The sequence below is a fragment of the Urocampus carinirostris genome, chromosome 20, assembly GCF_059441175.1.
Source record: "Urocampus carinirostris isolate Australia breed hairy pipefish chromosome 20, RoL_Ucar_1.0, whole genome shotgun sequence".
Lineage (NCBI taxonomy): Eukaryota > Metazoa > Chordata > Actinopteri > Syngnathiformes > Syngnathidae > Urocampus > Urocampus carinirostris.
The window spans coordinates 3,765,049-3,792,633 of record NC_142368.1 but is presented as its reverse complement, the minus strand read 5'-3'; the positions used below and the strand labels follow the sequence as shown (position 1 = coordinate 3,792,633).

Here is a 27,585-nt window from a genome sequence, read left to right as displayed (position 1 = left end):
TCATACTGTCATGATTACCGATGTGACTCAGCTGCGCCCGCTCATTTGGCACCATCCTCCGCGGGTCCTGATTGGCTCCCTGTCACTATTTGAACCCTGTCCTGTCAATCCCCTGTTGTCGGTCCGTCTGCGAATCTTCGTGTATACAACGCAAGCCTTTTTCGACCCTGACCCCCGCCTGTCCCGTTTTTGCTCCCGCCTGTCTCCGGCTTACGACCCCTTTTTACATCTACTCTCCCATTCTGGCTTACGACTCGTTTCCGACTCCCAGTCCCGGCTACTGACCGTCTTTTCCGCCCTTGACACCGCCATCGCTTGCTACAAAAGATCCACTTCCGTGTTCGGATCACAATCCGAGTACGAGAGCGATTTTCTTCCCGCACCCAGCGAACATCGGATCTTGTTAAATGGTTATTTGCAAATTACTGATAACCCCAATATCTCAACAATGCCTTCCATAACCATGAGGGTACTTTGCTTGCAGGGTTCTTTCAATAAAACTTGTAGTAAAAGTCATGCAAGTGGGTCCTGTTTCTGTTCTGGTCCTGACATATACTGCATGTGGGAACTGTTCTGCCTTTGAGAAACATATATCGTGGTCTTCAGATCCCTCTTGTGGTTAACATGTTAATTTTACAAAAATGTGTGTTACATTTTAACCAATGATGAAAGGAATATTTACCAAAATGCAATAATCAAATTTTGTTGTCTTTATCCAATTTTCGGGTTAGGGTGGTTCAGGTTAGGGTTATGCTGGTTAAGCCCGGGATTCAGGCCACAAGTCCCCAAACTTATACCTGGCTCTTGCTTTAGTTTTAATTCGATGCTCCTTATAGTCAAGTGCGACTTGTATATGAAAAATATATGAAAAAAAAGACTATTTTTGGGGGGTGCACCTTATAATCCGGTGCGTAAAATATGGTAATTTGATGTTGATGTCGTTAAATGGGGAAAATTACATATTCAATGCCAAACATATCTCTCAAATCAATTTTTGACATTTTTATTCATGTTTTAGGCCTGCAGAAAATGTTGTTCTGTTGCTATAAAGACGTAGGACTAATCAAAAGAAAGCTTGATTCCTCTTTCATTCGTAAACAACAGTTGAACATTGCCAAGTTTCCTGAAAATGCTCAAAAACGTCTTGTGAAAGGATGCATTTCAAGCAGAACTTTGACTTTGGTGCTTTTTTGCATTACTGATAACTCCAATATCTCAACAATGCCTTCCATAAACAAGAAGGTTTTTTTTGTTTTTGTTTTTTTGGTTTGAACAAATTTATTGACACTAATAACAGAAAACAATCTTGACAATCTCAACAGCAATCAAGCACATTCACAATATTATATTTCAATATGACGTTTAACAGCAAACACAATGTGAGGTTTGAACAACCCTTCTCGAAAATCTTAATAGCAATCAAGCGTATTCACAATTTCGTTGTATAACATCTTTGTTAGTGTCAATAGATCCGTTTGAGGGTACTTTGCTTGCAAAATAATATTTTATTGCAAGAACACTGAACTTATGCATGATCTTTTCAAAAACCTTTCAGCTCCTGATTTTTCAGGTGAAGTGATCACATGATTTCTGTCACCATGGCGATCGCGGACGTGCGTAAAACATCATCCGTCTCTGAACAGACTATGACAAAGGGACTTCATCTTTTTTAGAAAGAGTAAAGCTATGAAGTGTTAACTTTCTGTACTTATCCATATATTCGCTACTCTTATCTCACTACTTTACTACCCCAATACTCGCCATACGGCGCTGCCTACACAATTGCTGCATCCAGGAAGTACCAAAAAAAAAATCCAGGAAGTAAAACTAGGCAGATGGGCTTCCTTGATTTGTGGACAAACATCTGATCAAAGCCACTCCTGCCATCCAGTGGTAATTTATTATACTGAAGTCATTCCCAGCGGCTTGATACTGTCTGATTAGAAGTGCCAAAGCCTTTATAAACGTTTTAAAAATAGAAAACGAGAAACAAAAATTTTTTTTTACGTTTTGACGTTTGACAATACTTATGAAAAGTAGTTTTATGTTATGGCTCTGAATTAGTAAAACAGGGTCGCCGTATCCTGGCAGTAGGACAATTTATCGAACTCTAATCAATATTGCGCTGTGATTCAGTGCGATTGTGTAATTGTAAGACACTGTGTTTTTTTTTCTCCGAGATTTATACTGTAGTTCCATTTTTATGTTTTTTCCCCTTTGTTATTTAAGTGGAGTATTTGCCCAAGCAGATTGTCACAGGTTGGGGTTTTAACGGCGCTAGCCAGTCAGAGGCAAGTTTTAATGGCACTAGCCAATAAAGGCGAAGTTTGCAAGCAGAACGCTATGAATGAATGAGTGTGAAGCACATTGTAAAGCCCTTTGGGAAGTCCTCAGTGACTTGAAAAGCGCTCTATAAATGCAGACCGTTTATTATTTACCCATGAGTATCAGCAGTCAGCAACCCTAATAGAGCTCCCCAGAAGAGGGTGCAGTTTTCTTAAGGTTAAAGCATGTTACTTTTATAAAGTACTTACGAAAACAAACCTAAAACAGAAAATGCACTTTTCTTTGAAAAATTAGTTTTTTTTTCTTCCAAAATCGTGAAGTCCTACTGATTTGCACTAAATACCTGCCTGCTTTTTCCTTTCACTTGCCACAGTGGGATGCCCGTGTTGTGCCGGCATTATGACCTTACCGAGAGGAGTGGTGCTCCTACGGTTTTACAGCTGATGGTGAGGAGTTCCCACTCCTCCTCTTCTTACGCTCGCCGCCAGGATTTGATGATGAGGACGCAGAACAGAGGCGGCTACACACAAGCAACTCTCGAACCAAGTGCTAGCTGCCGGAAATGCTGAGCAGACTCTTTACACGTCTTTCTTGGATGTTAAACCATGACAAGTGCCTTTCCCCATGTTGATTCCCTAACTTCTCCAATACTGTATGGACCATTGCGGAGGTTTTGTAACTCTTGAATTCTGCAAGAACCCGCCCCCCTGAACGACGTAGGGATGTTCGCTTTGGTGGAGCACGGCCCGGTCCTATGCAGCGACTCCAACATTTTGTGCCTGTCCTGGAAAGGCCGCGTGCCCAAAAGCGAGAAAGAGAAGCCGGTTTGCCGCAAGCGCTACTACGAGGAAGGCTGGCTGGCTACCGGCAATGGCCGAGGGGTTGTCGGCGTCACTTTCACGTCCAGTCATTGCCGGCGGGACCGGCCCACTCCGCAGAGGGTCAATTTCAACCTACGAGGGCACAACAGTGAGGTAAGAGGGAGGCATTTAAAATTTTGGGGGCTTCTTTATGTTCTCTATACTTTAGAGCAGGGGTCAGCAACCCTTTCGGTGAGGAGTGCCACTTTCAAATTTCCTTGTAAATCAGTGTGCCACACCAAGATTAATGACTCGCACAACATTTTTTTCATATCCAACTGAGCTGTCATTTTACACTAGTCCAAATATACAACATGCCATTGAAATCGTATAACTTACCTATTTATCTAGCACTATTCTTGTTCACCAATAGACTAAAAAATGAATGTGAGCAACGCGTGGCAAGGCCTGTAGACGTCCATGACTTCAACATTTGACCACAAAAATCAACCATTTTTCATCAACAATGAACTAAAATAAAAAAACAAGCGATATGGACAGCTACCATACTATTCACCAATGAAATGCAGAAAATATCAAATTGAAACACACACGCACAGGCTTTCTGCCAGCCCCTCTTGTCGTTCAACACTTCTGGCTGACATGGGGATGTGTTTTATTTTTGTTTTTGATTGTCTATTTGTTAGGCAAGCCGCCAAAAAAAACCCTTCGAGCTCGAAAAGAACGCTTCTTTAATATATTCGCACGAGTAAAAGATTTTTCGTGCTTTGCTATGCAGTGAGCAATGGCGTTTTTAGCAGTGACGATGGTTTTCAGGGTCTGTGTTTGTTTGCCGTACCTGGACACAGCGCGTTTTAACGTCTCCGCCTTGTCAGACTCGTCTTTGAATTCATGTTCATGATTAGTTACGTATTGACATTTAACCCTTGATGTTCGAGGTACAATGCTCTCGAGGCATAATGCACAGCACGGTCATTTTTTTTGCACAAAGCCCCAGTCATCTGCCTATGCTGGCTGGAAAGAACGAAATTTTCTCGCTGGAGAAGCTGTCATGATTCGTTCATTTATCGCGCGCCGGTGTTTCTGTGGCTCGGTTAAAACACGGATCTCTCCTCTCCTCGGCGTTGGGCAGACACACACACACGAAGCAGAAGAGGTGGGGCGCTACCGTAAAGCCTCTCATTAACAGAGCACAACCGAAAATGTCTAAATTTCAGGTAAAAACGCGCATTTTTGAAAAATTTTGCCGTGCGCTCGTGTGCCACTGGTTAACCCTTCTGGCACGCGTGTCATAGGTTGCTGACCCCTGCTATAGAGTATATATAATTTTCTTCATTGTCATTAATAACAACTCAGCGTACATTATATATGATATTAGACATGGCCCTCTAGGAGGACCGTGTAATTAAAGAAGAAATAAGAAAAAAAATGAGTGTCCCCTGCCCACTGCCTAAAGACAGCCGGGATGGGCTTTACCACCCCCACGACCTTAGTTAGGATAAGAGGTGCAGAAAATGGATGGATGGATGGAGAATGAATAAATGAAGGGTGTTTTTGTTTTTAGAATGTCAGATCAAATTAGATAGATGGAGGATATTTATAATACTAGTTCTTAAAATAAGAGATATGCATCTGCAATCATGAAATTAAGGGAGGAAGGTCCTAAAATTTGTCTAATTAGATGATTTGTATTATTTTGCAATTTTTTTTCGCACATGTTCGGTATCCCTTTCTAAGGTTTTTTTTTTTTTTAATACAGTAGACCCCCAAGATATGGCGACCCCCCCCCCCCCCTTTATAACGTTTTCCTATTATGGCTGTTTTTTTTGCCCTTCTCTACGGCATCTTCCCCACTATATGACATCAAAGACAAATTATTTAGCACATCAAAAAACGTATCAAATTCACACTTTTGGGTGTTTGTGCGTACGATCCGAAGATGCCTGTCTGTTATTGGTCAATGTACTTCAAAACACTGGACTGCTATTGCATCATGAAAATGCTCATATGCCATTGGCTGAACAACCTCCAACAATGCCTTTCTCTTCATTCAGTTCAGCATCTCATGTGCTTCATAATGACTTTGCAAGTTAGTGCGCATATTTTTTGCACTGTGTTAATCCGCTATGGGCTATGCAGTGATTCTAAAGGGAGAAGCGAAACATGATAACCATGGAAATAAAGCTTGCTATTATCAAGGAGTCCAACAAAGGCAAACAACTCGTTAACCTTGTTTACGAATATAGCAAGTAAATACCATTTCATTTTGTGGACAAACATCTGATCAAAGCCACTCCTGCCATCCAATATTTACGTTATTTAATCGTATACACGTATAATACGGTTTAAACAGTACTTACGATTTACTATTGTTACTTTAGTATTTGCATACAATTTTGTTGTATTTACCTGGGGTATTTTGACATTAGCTAATTACCATAGGTTTCTTTCGCCGCCATACAACAATTTTACTTTGCGAACCCCACCTCAGAACAGACTAATGTCATATCCTGTTGATCTACTGTATAAGAAAAAAAATGTCAAGACTGTTTCAAAACCACGCAGTGACCTGATTTATCAGAAAGTGAAGACCAGCTGTCTCCAGAGAAAAAGGGAGGGAGTGTCTGAGGCAGCAAGATATTAAATCAGACCCTTAACTCAATAGAAAAGAACTGCTGTGCTGTTTGGGGGGAAAATATAAGGCCACTGTGCTATAAGACAAAAGGCAGCGGTGATACAATTCAGGGTACATGAGACTTGCGATTAGCTGGTTTAATGCTGACAAAGCAAAACCTATTTGTCATTATTTTAGATGTCAAAGGAAATAAGAAATGAAACGTAATGTTATTTGTATGATTGGCTTTGGAAGGTATATGGGATCTGAGCCTGACATGGCAGCCAAGCTCATTATGCAACATGTCCTTCCTATGAATGGATTAGCTCGGCAAAGCCTTTTCCTCTTAAGTGCGGCACAGGGGTCAAGTGTTCAGACAGGTGGAAGGCACATGAACTGCACGTGTGAAGTGTTGATGACTGGATGACGTTTGCGGACGATCAACTTGGACTCTGTTGGTAGCAATTTTAAAAAGCCTAGGTTGCACAAAAAAGGATGGTCCTTATTACAAAAAAATGCTATAAGACTAATAAATTATTTACTGAAGAAGTAAGTGTGCCTTTGCTTGGGGGTTTGGGATCATTTGGAGGCGCCTAATTAAATTACAATTGAGAGAGGGGTAAGTGTCAGGACCAGAACGGAGACAGGACCCACTTGCGTTACGTTTCTCTCAGTTTTATTAGAAGAAAGGAAAGGGTTGCACCCACGATCCAGTGATCGCTGGACGCTGGAAGCAGGTCGCTCTGAACGCGGAAGTGGGACTTCCGTGGTGAGCGGTGTCGGGAACGGAAAAAAACAAGTCAGTAGCCGGGACAGGAGAGCAAAAACGTGGTCGGGATCAGAAAAGAGTCGAAAGCCAGGAGAGGAGAGTAGACGTGGTCAGGATCAAAAAACGTGTCGAACCCGGGAAACAGGCGGGAGCAAAAGCAGGTGGGAGTCAGGGTTGAAAAAACTTGCCTAGAGTACACTGAGGTTCGCAGACGGACTGACAACAGGTGACAGAAAGGAGTAGGTTTAAATAGTGACAGGGAGCCAATCAGAGTCCGAAGCAGTTCGCGCCAAAGGAGCGGGCACAGGTGCATCACATCGGTAATCATGACGGGTAAGATTTGATTGTTGTGGGTTTTTTTTTCTCAATATTTATTTATATCACATGTAGTGTCAATCAACAATATATTTGTAAAAAAAAAAGAAAAACAACCATTGAATTAATTTCCAGTATTTCCTATTAATTAAGGGAAACTCAAGCAGTTTGAAAAGGGACAAAACACTGTCTTTATTGTTGTGAAACATTGTATAGGAGATTTTTTTTTAATTTTTGGCCAATTTGGAATTTATTAGGTGCACCTGACAGTCCGGAAAACCTGTTATTTCGCTTCAATGGCCCTTTGTGTCCAAAAGGTTCCCGACCACTGTTTTAGGCGCATATCATTTCTTTAGAATTGTGCCGTGCACCTTCACAATGTCCTTTCACTTCTGCTGACTGCACTGCCGCCCGGCACGCTTGCCCCGTGATTTGATTTGCTAGCTGCTTTTAACTTGCTGGGGTCAGCTTAGCGAGCCCGGTCTCGGACAAAAGTCACGCGTGCACGCACCAAAGACGGTGTGGCGAGGTTCCAAATCGGGAATTATTAATGGATAAGCGCCGGCCGGTGATTTAAGGGATGAAAGACCTGCAGCCTCCTCTTATTACATTTCAGTCCGAGAAGGAGATGTATAGTTGAACGTAATCCATTTTTGGATTCTGTTTATTATCGCTTAGGAAATATTGCCTCAATCGGATGGCTTTTTATTGTATTGCTTGTATAACCTTACTTTGTATTTAATGAGCAATCTTTATTGCAAAGTTGATTTCAAATAATGCTATTTTTAACTACAGAGGAAGAAATGACAGTTTTGCTGAAATAGCTTTCCCCAGTTGCTTTTAGCTTGCCACTTACTGCTTGTAATCTTTTAATTCAGGGTTTGCGCGAATGCTTTAAATACCTGAAAATGCTAGAATTTTAATGTTGTATTTTCAATGATGAAAAAGTGATTGAAACTTGGGTGAAGTGCTTGTAAATGTTTGAAATTGTTGCCATCTTTTTCAACAAGTCTGCTTAAACTTATATAGACACTGTTCTCTGGCAGTTCCACTTTGCAATTCTATTATACACTTCTTATTAACTGCAGCTGGCATTAATTTGTACAGAATTGCGCCGAAGAGGACAGGTGCATGCTACACCTAAACCAGGGACTATGAAATGTGTATTAAATTAATAATTACGTATCAACTATGGGCATTTTTTTGGACCATGCAAAAAATTAAGGTTTCCCTGGTCTAAATTGTAATGGGACAACTGAAAATGTAGGCTTTATATTACTGTACCTTTACACCCAAAACGTATTTAGTTTAAGAGAGTTGTAATAAAAATAATTACACACATATTTTTCTGATCAAATATATTGGGGATTTACTCAAACTAAAAATTATACGTCTTGACAAACGAACACGCAAGATTAATTTGCATATATGTTTGTGGCTCTGCAAAATACCTTGTTCACACTGGATTTCTTCTATCAATGGTACCAATTGGCTTTGAAAGTCTTTAAAATATGCTTGAATTTGGCCATAAAAAAGGGGTACGAACCCTGTTATTTCTATAGCCCTTCAACACAAGAAGTCTGAAAGGCAAGCATTACACCTCAGCCTGAGGGAAATGAAGAAACCTTAAGAACATTTTTTTAGAAAGAGGGTCATGCCCCTGTGCCCTAACAACCACCCTAGGTCTATCCGTGCACACCACTCATTATTTCTGAGAAACCTTCCGGATTCGCATCCGGTCCACGAATAGAATGGACACATTTGTTTCGAATGACACGGTACATCTGTGATAAGCTTACGGCGGCGTAGAACAAGGCCTCATCTTATCCAAAACGATCGTGGGAGTCGTGCCGGAAAAAGTGTGATCCCGGCTAAAACGTGCCCCGTGTCGCGCCTCAGAGCAAGGACGGCCCACGTGCTGGGAAAGCGAGAGCGCTCGCCGCTTAGGATTATTCCTCTGGGAATAGGCTGAGTCACGCTACAGAGCAAACACACACATATGCAGGAAATGGAGGAGAGAGTTCAGGGATAGTGATGGGTTCCTTTGAGGTGACGCTAAATTATTACTTACCGCTTTTTGACGTACTGTCCATCGACATGAAACGGTTTTCTATTTTTGTCGTCAAATGTCGAACCTCAATGGTGATAATTACAAGTTCTCTGAGGGTTTCTCAAAATGAGGTTAACCCGCTTAATGATATACCGTACAGGTTTTTGGTTCAATGCTTAAATTAGCGCTGCATTAATGTGACAGGGAAAGGTCGCTTTAGATGCAGCGTGGAAGAAGTCAAATGCGTGGAAGAAGTCAAATGTCTAAGACAGGGTTGGTACCGTTGAACTTTGGGTGAAGTGCTTGTAAATTATTGAATTTGTTGCGATGTTTCACAACATTCTGCCTAAAAATAACAACAAAGTTGGTCTGTTCGCTCTGCCATTGCATTTTTCCCTTGTGATTAACGGCAAATGGTATTAGTTAAGGTGCCAATGGGTGTCACCCAAGAGGGCAGAATCTCGCTACACCTAAACACTGCACTATGAAACGTATATAAGTGCAAGGATTACATATCAATTACGGACATTTATTATGTGCTAGGCAAAAAATAAAGGTAGCGTTTCCCGGTGGTAAATCGTAATGGGAAGAACTTCCTGCAAATGAAAATGTAAGCTACAGGTACATTTTACCTAACACATTATGGAGAGGGCAGCACGGCAGCGCAGTGGTTAGCGCGTGCGCGGCACAGTTCTGAGGTCATGAGATCGGACCTTCCCATGTGGAGTTTGCATGGACTTGACTTGACTTGACTTGACTTCTCCCCGTGCTTCCGTAGGTTTCCCCCGGGCACTCCGGTTTCCTCCTACATTCCAAAAATATGCATGTCAGGTTAATTGGCCGGTCTAAATTGTCCCTAGGTGAGAATGAGCGAGTGAGTTGTCTATCCCTGTGTGCCCTGCGATTGGCTGACAACCGGTTCAGGGTGTCCCGTGCCCACTGCCCGAAGATAGCTGGGATGGGCTTCAGCACCCCCGCGACCTTACTGAGCATAAGCGGTGCAGATAATGGATGAATGGATGGACAATATGGGGAAAGATTTGTCTCAAAAATACACACATATTATTCAAATATTTTTGTAATACACTTTAGATCTACAAAACATGTCTAGATAAATGCTCGTGCAACGATTAAAAATGGCATACGTAAATCACAAATGTATTTGTCAATGTAGGATTCCTTCTTCTAATGGTACTGGAAAAACTGAAAAATTGGCTTTGAAAGTCCTCAAAAGGTGATTCAATTTGGCCATGCTAAGAGTTATCTGCATTCCTTTATCTTTGCATGTGTTTATTTTTTTAAAGGTGGTGCTGGTCCGATGGAACGAACCTTTTCAGAAACTAGCCACTTGTGATACTGATGGCGGCATCTTTGTCTGGATACAGTACGAGGGCCGCTGGTCCGTGGAGCTGGTCAATGATCGCGGTGCACAGGTAGATCCCCTAAACTGCTCTTTACTCATCCTGATTTTTTTTCCATGAAGATATAGCTGAGAAGTGCAGAGTAAATACTGTAATGTAAAAAAAACGTACCAGTATCTTCATTTTTGTTGTTTTTCTTTATTTTCTAAAAAAGACACAAATATGCATAATATAGTATTATTTTTACTTTGAGGAAAAAAGTAAATATTAACAGTACTTGGTTTTATTTAAATGTTTTCAACCTGATTTTTTTTCTTTAAAAATGACATCAATTACAAAACAAAAAAACTCATAAATGTGAAATAATATTACACAAATATAAAATAACAAATGTTGAAAATGTGTACTTTAAAAATCAGTTTTTGTAATTTGAATCATTTTTCTGTCCTCCTTGCCGACTCACAATGCTTGTTGCTTGATTTAAAAGTAAACCAAAGTATGTATATATATATATATATATATATATATATATATATATAATGTTATATAGATTTATTTATTATCTTTGCTTTTTCTTTCATTTTGAAAAAAAAGGCGAGTTTTTTTTTACCTAGTTTTAAATAGACTTCAATTAAAAACTATTTTTGTAAATGTTATTAAAGCAATATATAAATATATGGAAATAGTATAATTAAAACTTACAATTTTATTATTCCAACGTTGTGCATTATAATTCTAATGCACAACTAATCTATTTCTAATCATGTATTTATTTATTTCTTTGTATAGTTTTTTGATAGTTTTGAAATGACCTCAGCCAAAAAATACAACTGTTAAGGTTAAACTTTAGTAGACACTCAAATTAAGGAGAGCAGACATCTTTAAATTTTGCACTTGCAAGGAGAAACAGGAAGAGAAGCCTACAGAGAAATTCATTCTTCGTTTCCGGTTAAAAATGGAATAAACATAACAACCTCTTAATTTTTGGATGATTAAACAAATATTTGTGTATTAAATTGAGCTTGAGAATTTTGATTCATTGTTAAGATTATATTATTTTAACCATTTTTTTATTGTTCTTGAAATGAATGTCAGCTTCAAAACGTCAATATTGGCATGCTTGTATACCAACAATTGGTTGGAGGCATCCCATATGAATTTCATCAACTCAACCACTGTCACGTATTCATTTTACCCCCACAATGCCTAACTTGTGCAAAACAGGTGATAGTTTATTTAATCACGCTCTCACATGCGATTGCGGTCCACCTCCATTGCAGGTTAGCGACTTCACGTGGTCCCACGACGGCACGCAAGCGCTCATCTCCTACCGTGACGGCTTCGTGCTGGTGGGATCCGTCAGTGGGCAGAGACACTGGTCGTCGGAAATCAACCTGGAGAGTCAGATCACGTGCGGGATCTGGACACCTGACGACCAGCAGGTATCACACACTCCTTTTTTTTTCGCTTTAGGGCTGCGGCAATTAGTCGACGTTGTCGACAAAAATCGGTAATACAAATAGTTGACATTGAATTGCGTTGTGGACTTTTGTGAGGCATCCCTTCATGAATATACTGTATTTTTTGGGACTATAAGTTGCCCTGAGTATAAGTTGTGCCAGCCCAAAAATGCATGATTAAGAAGGAAAAACCATTTTGGGTGAAATTTATTTGATACAATCTTACACCACAAACATACATGTAATCTCATCTCATCTCATCTCATTAGCTGCACCGCTTATCCTCAGTAGGGTCGCGGGGGTGCTGGAGCCCATCCCAGCAATCATCGGGCAGGGGACACCCTGAACTGGTTGCCAGCCAATCGCAGGGCACACGAGGACAGACAACTCACTCGCTCATTCACACCTAGGGACAATTTGGACCGGCCAATTCACCTGAAATGCAATGCATGTAATCTTGGAAGGCAATTTAGAATAAAAATAGAGAACAACAGGCTGAATACATTTTTGGTATACGAACGTTTCATAATTGAAATGCCTGGTAATCTCAGTAACGACATGCAATATTAACAGTTATTCAAATTAATTGAACATAAAGAACATGCAACCAAATTATCAGCTTCAGAAACTGCTCCAACTCGGGTGGTAGACAGACGATATGTCGCATATTCCTTCGTCGCTGTCAAGATTGAAATAATCCACACTGGACGAGAGTCCCCTTTTGTAATTTAGTGTGAATATAACATGTGCAGTACCGGTAATACAAATGTAAAACTCAATAATATAATAATGTGTTAATAATTTCACTTAGGATAAGTCTCATCGGAGTTTAGGCCACACCCCCGGCTAAACTATGAAACAAACTGTGACGTATAGTCCTGAAAATACAGTAATCTTCGCACATGAGCAATAGCGTCTTTGTCTCAAGCAGCAACATACAGAAATGACAATGTAAAAATCGAGCATATATACCAAAATTACTAAAGTTTGGGAGCCTGGACCACAACGAAATAAATTTTGCTTTTCTAATTTTTACTAAGCAGAATATGCATATCATGGCAGTACTCTGGTGATACAGGAACATTTAAAGAGAGCAGTCGGACAATTGAAAAAACAGAGTATGACCCACCTCGGTAAGGTTCAAGTTACATTCAAGCAAATACAGGTTTGATGACCCGTATTGTACATTTTATGTGTATATTTTGCTATAAAAGATTGGATTGTATGTTTGTCATTATTTATTAGTATAACCCTTAATCACATATGTTTAAAGTTTATTTAAGTATGTTTAAGGCTTGTATCAGAAACATGTATTGTTTGGGACATTTAAAATGAACATTTCATGAAATAGTATGCTCTATAAAGATAAATAAAGCTATTGGGCGTCTGTAATCCCAATTCCTAAACATGCAAAATGTAATGAAATAATACATGTTTTTTTTTTTATAAAATCAATACATAATTCATCAGTATATTCCAATTGTTTTCCAAGATACGGCATTTTTAAGGCAGCATGTCTTGTCCATGTCATCCTGAGCTGTGAAGTCATTAGATGAACACCAACACCCTTTGCAAGCTAATCGCCATCTTATTTTACATGTTGATTACTCAAAGAGTTTACAAGTATTATGAGCAAAGTTCTGGTAGTTATTGTGGAGAATGCCTAGGGGTTGTGTTGCATGTGGAAGCAGTAATGGTATAACAAAGGGCGAGCAGCCAAAAAGGGGCTAGCTGGCAAAAAAACACGAGGGAGAGCCGCCAACGAAGGGCTAACCAATATTGATCAAGGCAGTCGCAGCCTCTGCGGAAAAACTCGAGGCTGACCAAAAAACACGCAGTGAACAGCCAGGGCATACCGCGAACCAACAACCAAAAGTGCCAATAACCCAACCCGACCAACCCACTGCAAAACCAGCACTAATGCCAGGCTAGCCGATTAAAAACCACGGGGTGAGCAGCCAAGCTAACAGGGAACCAACTACGAAAAGCAACATGACGACTACAGCAATCAATGCGAAGCTGCGTTCAAAAGATTAAAGGGTCATGGTGGCAAAACCATCACTTCCACCGGGCTAGCCGCCCGAACAACACACTGTGGGCAGCCAACGTGTGCCAACCGTTGCAAACAAAACAGAAAAGCCCACGCCAGCCCGACGCTAACAGGGATTTAGCCGGACCAAATTTTACCAACATAAACACACCCGTCGAAAAAGCCTCAATGTGCCAAATCCCCACCAGTGCTGAGACCAAACCTGTATGATTCACAGTTCCGCTCCCCTTTTCTCCAGGTTCTGTTCGGCACAGCGGACGGACAGGTGATCGTGATGGACTGCCACGGGCGCATGCTGGCCCACATTCTCCTCCACGAATCTGACGGCATTGTGGGCATGTCGTGGAACTATCCCAGCTTCCTGGTTGAGGACAGCAGCGAAAGCGACACAGATTCTGACGACTACGTCCCGCGGCAAGGTACGCTCGCTAGCGTGATTGCGTGTCTACTGGTGTCCAGCTGTTTTCATTACAGGGAAAAGCAGATGCGCCGCCATCTGTCTGCTCTTATTGCACTGGAAGGAAGAATATTTCACAGTGTGATACCAATTATTAATCGAATTGCAGTTTTTATTCTCAGCATGTCACCTGATTCACTCGTTAGAGGTAAAATCTCTCTTCTTGTCCTCCATATGCGTCGTGTAGGACAGTGTTTGTCAACCTTTTTGACCCCCAGCACACTTTTGTGTTTTAATCAAGACTAAACAAGGCACTACAGGATAAATTTGTGTTAAAAGAAAATGATGAGATAAAAGAAAGATTATTAGAATAGGCAATATATCCCAGGTAGTGCTTGTAGACAGTCTAGTGCACTTGTTTAGGGTGGTGATGGCCCTCGGGAAGAAAATTATTATTTGTATGAATTTTTCACGTGAAGGGTCATCGCCGCCTCGCGTCGTCCCTAAGAGGACAGGTAAAAAGACCAAGAGGGTGGGTGGCTAGGGATTTAGTGAATGATGGCATGAAAATAGAAAAAAATAATGGTTAAAATTTGGACAAAACGCTGATTTATTCTTTTGACTGTATTGGAGAAATTGGAAAACTTGCTTGAAAACTTGAAAAGTGCTTGAATTGCACATGAAAAAGGTGTACAAACCCTGATTATGATTAAAAAGACCAGAATGATCTGTTTAAGAAGCATTCTGTGTAAGCGATTTTGGAAAAAAACATTTGTTTCATCAGCAGACAATTTTGCCTTTTGGCCAGAAATGGACAAATAAATAGGAAAAACTTGTATTAGTTTTTCCCAAAAGGTTCTAGTTTTACTTTGTTAAATACGTCTTTTCTCGTCAAATAAGGAAAAAAGTACTATAATTAGCTACGTTATCAGCCAGTGAAGCATGTATTTTTCACCAAAAAAGGACTTCCCGGGCAGATTTTTTGTTTTATTCTAGTGCTTTTATTTTATATTTTCTTTATTTTACTCTGGTTTTACAGCCTCTATCACTGCGCTCTATGTACCAATCAAAGAGGGTCTGCTCCCACCTACTGACAGCGAGGAATATTACAGTTTTTGCCTTACACTGGAAGCTAAGAGTACCTATCCATCTATCTACCCATGTCATATCCCTCGAGAGGGGTGACCGACAGCAAGACAAACACATTCAAAAACAAAGAAAATAAAAAGGGAAAAGGGAGCAAAAAACACACACAAACATTTTTGGACCATGGCCAAACCAAATCTCCTCCGCACCCAAGTTGGTCATGCTTACGTCCGTCCAGATGAAACGGGACACGAGAAAGCGACCGTGTCACTTGGGTCATTGAGACACAACACACTCTTCTGTTCAACAGCAGAGTCCGACAGCTTTCACTGGTTTACCCCTGCCACATCATACGGGTGCCCTGCCCATCCCTTAGAACACGTCCAAACATCCCACTATTTTTTTGGAACTCCTTTCCACTCATTCCTAACACCAACAAGAGCTCTAGCTTCCACTGTATTTAGACTTTTTTCCTGCAGTGCACTCATAACACCATCTATCCACGTCAATCGCGGCCTCCCTTTTGGTCCCCTTCTATTTACTTCTGCTCTGTAGATCCTCTCCAACATTCACTCCTCATCCATCCTCTCCATGTGTCCAAACCAACCTGGTACTCTCTTATCCACACACTTGCTCAGTTTAACTACTACTCCAGTTCTGTCTCTCACAATTTCATTTCTCAGTCTATCCAATCTTGTCACTCCTAACATACTCCTCAAACACTTAATCTCAAAAACATTTTAAGGTCTTTGACATTCTAAACATTATATGCTGAAGCAAATAATTATCAATTGGTTGTCACCACTAGATTGAATTGGACAATTTCCTAATTGAAAGAACAGCTTCAGATCTCGGTCTCTAACAATTGGCTTTTCATCTTTTTTTCTCACCTTATTCTTTCCATTACAGCGCACAGCTACAAACCTCTACTCACAGTCAGCTTCACCTCCGGAGACATTAGCCTGATGAACAACTACGACGACCTCTCGCCCACCCTCATTCGCTCCGGCCTCAAAGGTAATGGACCCAGTGGGTGCCCCTCACTTACGATGACCTCATGACTTTTTTTCCACAGATGTGGTTGTGCAGTGGTGCTCGCAAGGTGACCTCCTGGCAGTAGGCGGCATGGAGAAAACACTCCTCTTCCACGACCCTTCTTGTCCGTCACCTGCCAGGAACGCCATCGTCAAGTTCTATAACGTTCGGGGTGAACACGTCTACACTTTGGATACACCAGCACAGGTGAGAAACAGCAACAGATAGGCATACATTCTAAGGATCGACCGATATTGGTTTGTCAGGGCAGATACCAATTATTAGTATTAAGAGGAGGCCGATAACTGATGTTTTGAGCCGATATTCATTTGCTTAAAAATTGTCATTAAAATGTTTTAACAATGCAAAAAGTAACAAATAATATTTGTTAGAAATTCAAATAAATCTTTAATCGCTGTCTGAAGACTTTAACATAAATAAATTAGAATTTCAACACAACTATCCATCCATCCATTATCTGCACCGCTTATCCTCAGTAGGGTCGCGGGTGTGCTGGAGCCCATCCCAGCTATCTTCGGGCAGTGGGCAGGGGACACCCTGAACTGGTTGCCAGCCAGTCGCAGGGCACACAGGGACAGACAATTCGCTCGCTCATTCACACCTAGAGACAATTTTGGACCGGCCAATTAACCGAACATGCATGTTTTTGGAATGTTGGAGGAAACTGGCGTGCCCGGAGGAAACCCACGCAAGCACGGGGAGAACATACAAACTCCACACAGGAAGGTTTGATCCCATGACTTCAGAACTGTGCCACAGACGCACTAACCACTCAGCCGCCGTACTGCTCAACAAAACTAATTTACTAATTTACTAATAATATCAGCGGTCTTGATTCACAGGCATGTTGGGACGCAGGAGGTAGTAGAGCTGCAGCAGTTTACTTCTTTCTAACATTATGCTTCCTGTCTTAGTGGCTCTGCCCCCGGTTGCTTATCCAATGAGAAGGCGCAGGGTGGGTAGCATCAGAGACAGACACCAGGAGAGAGAGAGGCTCAGCTGCATCTGAGCCTAAATAGTCGGCCAGTCGAATAATTAAAAATGCCGATACCGATATTCATCAACTTTGATTATATCAGTGCCAAAAATTAGTCCTATTCTAATACATCTACAAACATTCAAGAAAATAAAGGTCAAATTCTCCTTGTTTTGTTTTCTAGCGCCCCATCACCACCCTCTGCTGGGGCCACCGAGACTCCCGTCTCTTCCTGGCGTGTGGTCCGGCGCTCTACGTGGTGCGCGTTGAGCACCGAGTTGCCAGTCTGCAGCTCCTATGCCAGCAGGTCATGGCCACAGCCGTGAAGGAAGAAAAGGACGTGGCCAAGCTCACCATGCCCTCACGCCTCTGTTCCTATGTCACGTCCGCTTTTATCCCCACGATCCGGGTAAGACGGGACCGAGCGATTTCCCGGGAGGTAACGCTTGATTACTAAAGTTTCTTTATCCCCCCAGCCACCCATTCCCGACCCCAACAACCTGCGTGACTTTGTGAGCTACCCGACAGTGGGCAATGAGCGTCTGCATTGTACGATGAAGCGCACGGAGGACAACCCAGAGGTGGGGGGTCCCTGCTACACTCTCTACTTGGAGTATTTAGGCGGCCTGGTGCCCATCCTTAAAGGCCGACGGATTAGTAAACTGCGGCCGGAGTTTGTCATTATGGACCCCAAGACGGATGGAAAAACAGGTAATGATCTGCATTTATATGAAGGTACATGATTTTAGAGCAAGGATTTCCAACATGGCGCCCACGGGCACCAGGTAGCTCCGTAAGAGCACTGGAGTAGCCAGCAGACTCACTACTAATGGGACATCTTTTCCGAAAACTTGATTTCTATCCGGCATTAGAAATCATTGACATGGTCAAAAACATGAAAACAACGTTATATCGGTTAACTGTGTTCATTTTAACCCTATTTCTAATCATTATAACCTAGTAATAATATAATAATAACATTGGAACCACATAGTAATGACATAAGTTGCTACTTAAAAAAATTAGAAAAACTTCAATATTCGTATTTAAGTGTGCATTTTTCAGCCATTTTTTTAGCAGGTAGTTATTTTTTTATCAATATATTTTTAAATGTCATCCAAAGGAAAACAACATTTAGTTTTTTTAATGCATATTAGCAAATTTAGTCCTTAAAAGGGGTGTAATATATTACTTTGCATGAATTATGTGTGTTTCAAAAACTAATTTGATGATATGGTCTATTAATAATCACATTTAAAATGAAAACTTGCGTGTATATTAAATCATGTTAGACAAATAGGTTATATCTGTGCTACCAAATACTCAAAATTCTCCGTGGTTTAATCCACCAGTTTATAGCAAATTACAAAATGCACATTTTCGAGAAAAACTACAAAATTCAAAGGAATCAAGAAAAGCTCGTTGAAGCTTATAACACCCTTCTAATGTATAGCATATATTTTATGTTGACAATATCTCTGTATTGTTTGTTTTTGCAACATCCATTGGAAGCCTAGTCATCCTGGAAGGGGGATGACCTAATGTGCGGTCCCTTCTCAAGGTTTCTTCATTTTCCTCATGTTGAGGTTTTGGAGTTTTTCCTTGCCCTCATGTAGGTATTAGATCAGGGAATGGTGTCATAATAGTCTGTGGTTGACAATAATCTGTGGTCTGTGCAGCCCTTTGAGACTCCTTGTGATTAAGGGCGTCACAAATAAAAATGACTTGACTCAATGTTGATTGTTCATAAGTTATTTATGGTGCAGTAGAGCCATCTACATGGCTTTTGCAGTAGAAACCGGTTCGATGTGAGGTTATTTGTTAAGTGACATTGTCTATGAACCACTTTCAATGTAAACATGGCGCTCCTACATGTTACTACAAAAACTTTAAAAAAAATCACATAATTCTTTTATGTCTTACTGAAAAACTGATGTTTAATGTTTGGCAGCTCTGAAATCTCTTTTCCTCATGCATTGTCAGAGTATCAGATCGCGACTCTGTATCGGCCTGTACAAAAAATTAAATCAATACATTTTTTTTGCTCTTCTTTAAATCAATGCAGCCCAGTTCGCACAAACCTCAAATACTTGCGTGACCATAAATATTGAATTAAACTGGTATTTTATTTTATTTTTTCTATATTCTTCAATATTAGATGAAATCTACGGCAACAGCCTGATATCAGCAATGATCGACAGCTGCAATTGCTCCGACTCCAGCGACATCGAACTCAGCGACGACTGGGTCGGGAAAAAGTCTCCCAAGATTTCCCGGGGCAGTAAATCCCCAAAGCTTCCCAGGTAAACAATCACACACAGGACTTGCCCCTTTTTGTTTGACAGACTTAATATGACCAAGTGCTTCTCTTGCCTTAATGAATTTTAACACTATGCTGTACTATTGTGCTTCATTGCATGCTTACGCCATCTTTTCCCCCCCTCTTCCCATTTGCTACTTTCTCCGTAGAGACTTAGTTTGTCCATTTACCAACAGAATCAACATCGATCCCAGGAAATCACCCAAACTGTCACGCGCCGCCCAGGAGGTTTCCAGGTCACCCCGTTTACCCATACGCAAACCCTCCATCGGGTCACCGAGTCTAACTCGGAGAGAATTCCCGTTAGATGACATTACTCAGGTATTCATTGACATAATCGAAAGTGTTTTAATAGACGAAGATTTGAGACTCATTGTTTCAATGTATATGTTTCAGCAAAATTACCTTGCTCAGGTCACATCAAATATTTGGGGGACAAAATTCAAAATTGTTGGGCTGGCTGCATTTTTGCCAACAAACCTTGGTGCAGGTAAGATATTATTATTTTTGTGTGAGGTACAGTGGTGTGCTGTCCAAATTGTAGTCGGGAGGTCCGTTTGTGGCCCATCATCCACCCTTTTTGTTGCCCAATAAGAAAGGATTTACTTCTGGTACACTGTGTGGTGGATAACATTTAAAAAAATTAGAATTCTCTTTATCGTCATTGATAACAATGCAGTGAACATAGTTCAAAACAAGATTAGAGGTTGCGTTTATTAAAGACTTAAAAGTGTCAAGAACCGGAACAGGGGGAGAACCCAAATGCGTGACGTTTCTCACACAAGCTTTTATTTTACGGGAAATGGGGCAGTCATGCACGTTAACCCAAACGCCAGTGATTCGGCAATCGTTGGGTAATAGACGCAAGGCAGCAGTTTGGCGTGGAACGACAGGAAGCCAGAGGCCGATGAGATCAGTATCAATTGCACGAGCAAATATCGGACAGATGGGGTCGAGACAGACAGGATTGATATCAAAACTGGATATCAAAATTAAACAGGACAAACTAGACTGGAAGGAAACTGGGGATCGATATTAAACAGGACAAAATAGACGGGAACAATACCGGACAGGAAACACAAGCAGGAAGCCGGACAGAGTCAAAACCCACGTCTAGCGGGTGCAGAGGCTTGTTGACGGACTGACAAAGGGTGAGTCAGAGAACTTAGATTAAATAGAAGGGAAGCCAATCTGTCAATGAGCCGCTGCTGGCGCCACACGGGCGGGGCCAATCGGGTGCCATGGCAACAGTGACAAAAAGAGGAAAATTAAGAATAGGCACAAAAATATTGTAGTGCTTTTAAACACATATAAATAGTGCTTTTGAACATTTAGTTGTATCTTTTGGGAACAAAAACAAGATAAGCTTTGGCTATTTCCTTTTGGCCCGTTTTTACGTTTTCATTTCAATTATCTCATCACCTTGTTTTCTATTAGTTTCATTGTAGTCCTAGTTATTATTTTTATTTAAACTGGACTTTTGGCACATTGAGCAAAAATATGTTAATAGAATCCTTTTTACAAAAATACTAGAAAAGACCACATTATCTTAGCTGAAAAACAACCGTTATTATTTTAGGCTATTTTTACTTTTTGCGGTGTACAAAGCGGAATTAATTGACAAAATATGACCAAAATGATTCACAAATTGCTTACGAATTGAATGGACCTAATTGTCATTGTATAACAATAACAAAATTGAAGTGCAAATTGTCATCTTATGACAGCGGTTTTTTTTTGTTTTTTTTTAGACTGCTGATTGAAATTTTGGTGTGTTTCATGTAATTGACCACCCCAAATTTTGTAAAATCTTAAACCAATCTATGAGTATTAAGTTTTTATTGCAGTAGTTTAAAAAACAAGTCAAAAGTAGAACGGTATGTAGTTTCCTGACTGACACAATTTTGGGTGATTGGGAAGTGTTCCTTGCATTTTAGACACTTGTTAAAAAAATGAAGAGCTCAAAGGGCATATTTGAGTTTTTAACCATTTACCACGTCGATCATGTTTCTGACTTGTGCATTGTCTCCTTGCAGTCATCTACAAAACTAGTCTCCTCCACCTGCAGCCCAGGCAGATGACAATCTACCTGCCCGAGGTGCGTAAGATCTCAATGGAGTACATCAATCTACCCGTCTTCAGCCCCAACGTCTTCAGCGAGGATGAGGACGACATGCCCGTATCGGGGCCGGCGGGCGGTGCCGATGACAACCCGCCCTGCACTGTCAACATCCCCATCGCGCCCATCCACAGTCCAGCCCAGGCCATGTCCCCTGCACAGAGCATTGGCCTCGTCCAATCCCTTCTGGCTAATCAAAATGTTCAGCTTGATGTTCTCACCAATCCCACAGCCACCACTCCTGGAACCGCCGCTCCTCCTGTGGCTTCTTCTGCTTCTGAGCAGAGTCAGGACAGTGTCCTGACAGCTCATTATGCGGTGTCCACTCGATACTCTAATCCTGGTCAGGTGATTTTTGGAGGGGTGGACATGAGTCGTCTCACTGTTGCGGGATCACAAGCTCATCAGCCTTCACCGCAGCAGTTACAACAACTGCACCAGCAGCAGCTCCAACATCATCAGCAACAATTCCAGCAGCACATATTGCAACAGAAACTGCAACAACAACAGCAACACATTCTCCAGCAGCAGCAGCAGCAGCAGCAGCTTCACATTCAAATACCTGTTCCATCGATGTCATCACTGCAGACCTCAGGTCCAGTCCCAACAGGGGCCCTGCAGATCCAGATCCCGCCGCCTGATCTTCCTGTTGAAAGGGGTTCAGCGGGGGACCATGAGACCCTCCTGAAAATCAAAACGCCGCGTACTGGTTCGCAACTAGCTGAGGCCGACACGGTGGTCTTCAGTGCGCCGTTGGAATTAAGTAAAATGACCCCCCCTCCTCCTTATCCTGGAACCGTAGCTGCCGCTGTGGCGGCGGCAGCAGCAGCGTCCGCTTCCATGTCGGCCCCCGACATGCCTGCCTCGTCGGGAACAACTGGGGGATTTTCTGGAACTCCACCTCTCGGTGATTTCAGTGGAAGAAAAGTAGACGTACAACTTTATCCACTAAATCAGTACCCCGCCCCGCTCGGCTACGAGCGTATCACCACCTTTGATAGCAGTGGCAATGTAGAGGAAGTGTGCCGTCCTCGAAGCCGCCTGGTTTGCAATCAAAACGTCTACAGCCTGCAGGGACCCGGAAGCTCCGCCACCCTCAGGGTCACCTCCTCTTCCTCTTCCTCCGAGGGCAAGAAAACCCAACTGCCGTACGGCTCTGCCACCCTCAACAGGCTCACCGCTCCTCGCTATTCGATACCGAGCGGAGACCCGCCTCCGTATCCCGATCCAGCCAATCAGAACAGAATTCCTGGACAAAAGCCAGACAGCAGCGTCATCCACGCCACGCTTCGGAGGAATAGCCGCGAGGCCACGCTCAAAGTCGCACAAATGATGGAGCCGCCAAGGCCGCTGCCACCCAAAGCTAAAAATAACAGTTCACTAGCAGCCTCCTACCAGCAGAGGCTGCAAACCGCCTTATACACCTGTAGTCAGTGTAGCAGCGGAGCGAGCATCGGAGTCACGGCGCCAGGTAGCGCCAACGGAATAGCGGGAGGTACTATAATCAGGCAAGATTTTCCACCCGGGAACGGCGCTCCGCACAGCACTGTTATTGTCCACTCCAACAGCGGAACCGCCCTTGCCTCACAATCCTCCTACAATCTGCTTAGCGCACTGGAAGGATCTGGACCTGCAGGAGGAAGCAGCAGCAGGGAGCGTGTGGATTATGTAAATTCGGCCTTCACTGAGGACGAATCGTTGAATCAGTCCCTCCGGCATTTGGCTTTAGGAGGAAGTGATACGCCGGGCCTGCTCGTGAAACGCCCGCCTCCTTATCAGTGGGACCCTACCTCCACCGAGGAAGTTTGGATCCCTCAGGAGCGGACGGCGTCGCTCAACCCGGGACCCCACAAACCGCCGCCGCTTATCCTCAGCCCGACGCAGCATTTGGACATGTCCAGGCTGCCTTACGTCCTTTCACCCAAGTCACCTGGTCCTCAAGCCGCCTCCGGGTACCAAATTTCTCTCCAGTATCCCTCGGTTACCGCCTACTCAGGGGGACAACTTCAACCCGTCCTCACGTCACCTCGACCTTGCTCCTCCCCAAAAGAAGTGGTGGCGCCCGTTTCACTTTCACAGGATGCCACCGTCGTCTTGCCCGCCGGTTACCCGGTTACTACTCTAGCCTGCTGCGCTCTTCCACCAATGTATCCCACAGGAAGCTCATGTACTGGGCTTCCCATTCCTCCCATCTCCCTCCACACACCTTGGGGGACATATAACTCGTGTCCGCCTCTCTCAAGTCCTGCTGTTCCCCTACCACCGAAAGCTTTTCACACGGCCATTGATAAAAATGCGCTTTCGCCACCTGCGCCACCGCCTCCCCCTCCTGCTCCACCCCCACCCCCACTACACAATAACCTCCAAGAAGCCACCGGAGAAAACGGCGAAGGCTTCCCGGAAGTTCTTTCCTTGGCTGAAAGCCCCGTGCCTCCTCGTTCGGAAAAGTCCAGTAAAAAGAACCGCAAGAGGGCAGAGGAGACCAACGTGCCGCCTCCTCCTGAAGGGAGTAAGTCCAAAAAGGAAGGCCGGGCGCTGGGCGACTTTAACGCCCTCATCTCCAGCCCGCGGCTCAGCAGCCGGGATAAGAAGAAGGGGAAGGGGCCGAAGGAGCAGTTGAAGGCTAAAAAACAGAGCAAGGCAGCCACCAGCAATGAGTTTCAGGACAGCTCGGACAGCGAGCCGGAGCTCTTCATCAGTGGCGATGAGCTCCTCAACCAAAACGGCAAGAAGGGCTGGAAGAGCAAGAGGAACCTTAGGGCGGCCAGTGACCTGGAGGAGATGAGGTGCCGCAAGGCCAACGAGAAGGAGGATCGAGGCCTGGGCAGCCAGGGCTTCGTCTACGTCATGGCCAATAAGCAGCCATTGTGGAACGAAGCCACGCAGGTTTATCAGCTGGACTTCGGCGGACGCGTCACGCAGGAGTCGGCCAAGAACTTTCAGATCGAGCTGGAGGGCAGGCAGGTAAGATGAATGACCAATGGTTTGTGACTACTCTTGAATAGTCTATACCGTGTACCCATACAAACTTCCCTTCCACTCTGCATAAAAAATAGCTGATATTTTGAAAGAAATACTTAACAATTTAGTAGTTTTTTCAAATTCCTATTATCTGATATCGGCACTTATAATTTCCAGTTATTTCTTAACTCTTGTCTGAATATAGATGCTACTTTGCCCAGCATGCTTTCCTTGTCTTCACTTTTTACACTTTGATGCTTACACCTCAAACGTAATCACTCAAATGTCTTATAAATCATTTAAGTCATTTGGATATTTATTTAACCTTCTGTAAAGTATCGGCGTGATGTCCCTACACTCATTGCAGACAACAAAGCGCTCAACAGTTAAAAATACAATAAATAGTGTAAATAATAAAACAAAAATAATTGGGCTGAGAATTTTTGTCTATTCGGCTAATAATTGAGGTGCATGCAATCATGGCAGACAACGAAGTGCTCTACAGTTAAATAAGCTTGAAATAAATGAATAATATAAATGAGGAAAAATACATATATTTATTGGGGTGACTCTGCTCATTGTTATTTTCTATTTTCTTTTGATATTTTTTTGGGAATTGTATAATTTGTTTTCCATTTTTTGACCTCACAAAAAACGACATTTAATTAAGGAATTTTTAATTGATTTCCGAATGATCTGCCAACAAGTCAATAACATTAAGTTTATTTGTATAGCCCTTGAAAGATTGTTATTTTCCTTTTTGCAATAGATTTATGTTTGGGACTTTTTTTCTTAGCTTTGAAGTTTGCATGCCTACCCAGAAAATAAGATCAGGCAATTTTTTTTATTTTTTTTTAATAATAATGTGTGTGACCCACATGTACTTGTATTAAAGCTAGGGTCAGGAACCTATGCCTTGTGAGCCATATGGCTCTTTTCATAATGGCTTCGGAGATCAAATTTCGGCTTTGCAAAGTCAGATGGTCAAATCCAGATTTTGGTACATGCAAAGCTGAGACCACAATGAGTTGACATTGGGTTCAGTCCAGTATATTTAGAGCACATTCTGAACTACAGTTTACATTCAGGGAGTCACACCAACATACCCCGTTTTGGTATTAGGTTGCCAAGAAATCCTGTAAACGGAAACTCAATAAACTATGTTCATTGTTGTGAGATGTTTTGATGAAAACCCACGCAACAAATTGTAAACACCCCAAAACGCCAGCAAACCACTAAGATTTGATTGGGTAAGCGCAAGTCACTCTTTATCTCTTGCTCAGCGCAGTGTGCGCCGAAGGTAAAAAAGAGGATATCCTTTTCATTTGCAGTATTTTACGACATTTTTAGAAAATAACTTTGCTTTCACCTTGTTTAGAAACTATTAGTTAGGACAAAAATGAGCCTCAACACTCAAGTAACGGAGCGAAGGAGACAAATTTTGAGTACCGGTATACTAATATTGGACACAGGCTCTGTTATTATCTCATCTCATTAGCTGCACCGCTTATCCTCAGTAGGGTCGCGTGGGTGCTGGAGCCCATCCCAGCAATCATCGGGCACTAGGCAGGGGACACCCTGAACTGGTTGCCAGCCAATCGCAGGGCACAAAGGGACAGACAACTCGCTCGCTCATTCACACCTAGGGACAATTTGGACCGGCCAATCCACCTGAAATGCATGTCTTTAGAATGTGGGAGGAAACTGGAGTGCCTGGAGGAAACCCACGCAAGCACGGGGAGAACATACAAACTCCGCACAGGAAGTCCAGTAGCTGGATTTGAACCCACACAGGAGGTTCCCAAGACCTTAGAACTGTGCCGCTCATGCGCTGACCACTGCGCCGCCGTGCTGCCCGCTCTGTTATTATAATAATAATGATAATTATTATTATCAATATATCATAGATTTGATCAAATCATCCAATTACACATTTGAAGAGCAGGTTTGGCGGTTTTGTTGAATTTTGTCTCTCAAAAAGTGTTTTAAGAATGTTTGCTTTTATGGCTCTTTTGGTCAAAAAGGTTCCAAAACCCTGTTTTATAGAATAAGGCATTCTAAAGGAAAGCTCGGTTTTAGCTCATTGTTCAAAATCTGGCTCTTCCATAAAAAATCCGATCCCTTTAACATACTCTTTCTTGTGTTTGACCTGCATGCACGCGTGTCAGATAACGAAGCGTTTTAAAGTGAGATAGATTCCAGCTCATTCGCTGACATTGACGGCTACAAACATCCAATTCACACCTTTCTCAAAATTGAGTTCATGAATTGTGAGATTCTTAGAGGCCGACTCATGTTTTTGCCCCCCTCCCTAACTCTCCCCAAGGTGATGCAATTCGGCCGCATCGACGGCAACGCCTATATCCTGGACTTTCAGTATCCCTTCTCCGCCGTGCAAGCCTTCGCCGTAGCGTTGGCGAACGTCACGCAACGCCTCAAATGATACAGCGACCCGGTTCGATAGAACCGGAACCGGGAGGGAAGGAGGAGAAACCACCCAGCTGCACTACACGATGCTGCCACGGGCAACCGTCATGCAAATAAAACGCTGCTTCAGTTAGGCAAGTAGACGCTTTTAGATGAGGAAACTGTCAGTATGCAGTTTGAGGAAGATAAAAGAATAAAAGGAGCAGCAGTAATACTTGAAAAACACACTCTGGTGATATTTCTTTTTCCACACAGGTACTACTGGCCACTCAAATCCATTGCTGTACTCGCTATTAGCTAACACTGCTTTTGCTTTTTGAGAGGGTGAGGCATTCTCAATCTGTCATTCCTTTTTTTCCAAACAATTGAAGGATAAAAAAGTGGATTCATTTACATGGTAATCATTCTGTCATTACACTCCGCACCACGAGGGGGAGACTCGTGATATTGATGTCACTTCCGTGAAGTGCGTGTTTGTTTGACCCCACCCTTAATTATCATACACAAACAACGAGGT

General features: G+C 42.5%; 1 protein-coding gene across 2 annotated transcripts; it reads left to right on the top strand.

The window, feature by feature from the left end:
* The first annotated feature begins 1,749 nt into the window (after positions 1-1,749).
* On the top strand, positions 1,750-27,293 carry tulp4a (TUB like protein 4a). Of its 2 annotated transcripts, none has more exons than XM_088324789.1 (14): positions 1,750-1,893; positions 2,660-3,260; positions 10,160-10,288; positions 11,497-11,658; positions 13,965-14,145; positions 16,119-16,226; positions 16,285-16,451; positions 17,426-17,650; positions 17,718-17,952; positions 19,400-19,544; positions 19,738-19,882; positions 19,958-20,051; positions 21,598-24,644; positions 26,968-27,293. In XM_088324789.1, the coding sequence occupies exons 2-14, from the start codon at positions 3,009-3,011 to the stop codon at positions 27,082-27,084; spliced, it is 5,007 nt and encodes a 1,668-aa protein (XP_088180915.1). In that variant the 5' UTR covers positions 1,750-1,893; positions 2,660-3,008; the 3' UTR covers positions 27,085-27,293. The 2 variants fall into 2 exon arrangements, with proteins under 2 accessions (XP_088180915.1, XP_088180914.1); XM_088324788.1 differs by having other exon boundaries at positions 19,711-19,882.
* The last annotated feature ends 292 nt before the right edge of the window (positions 27,294-27,585 follow it).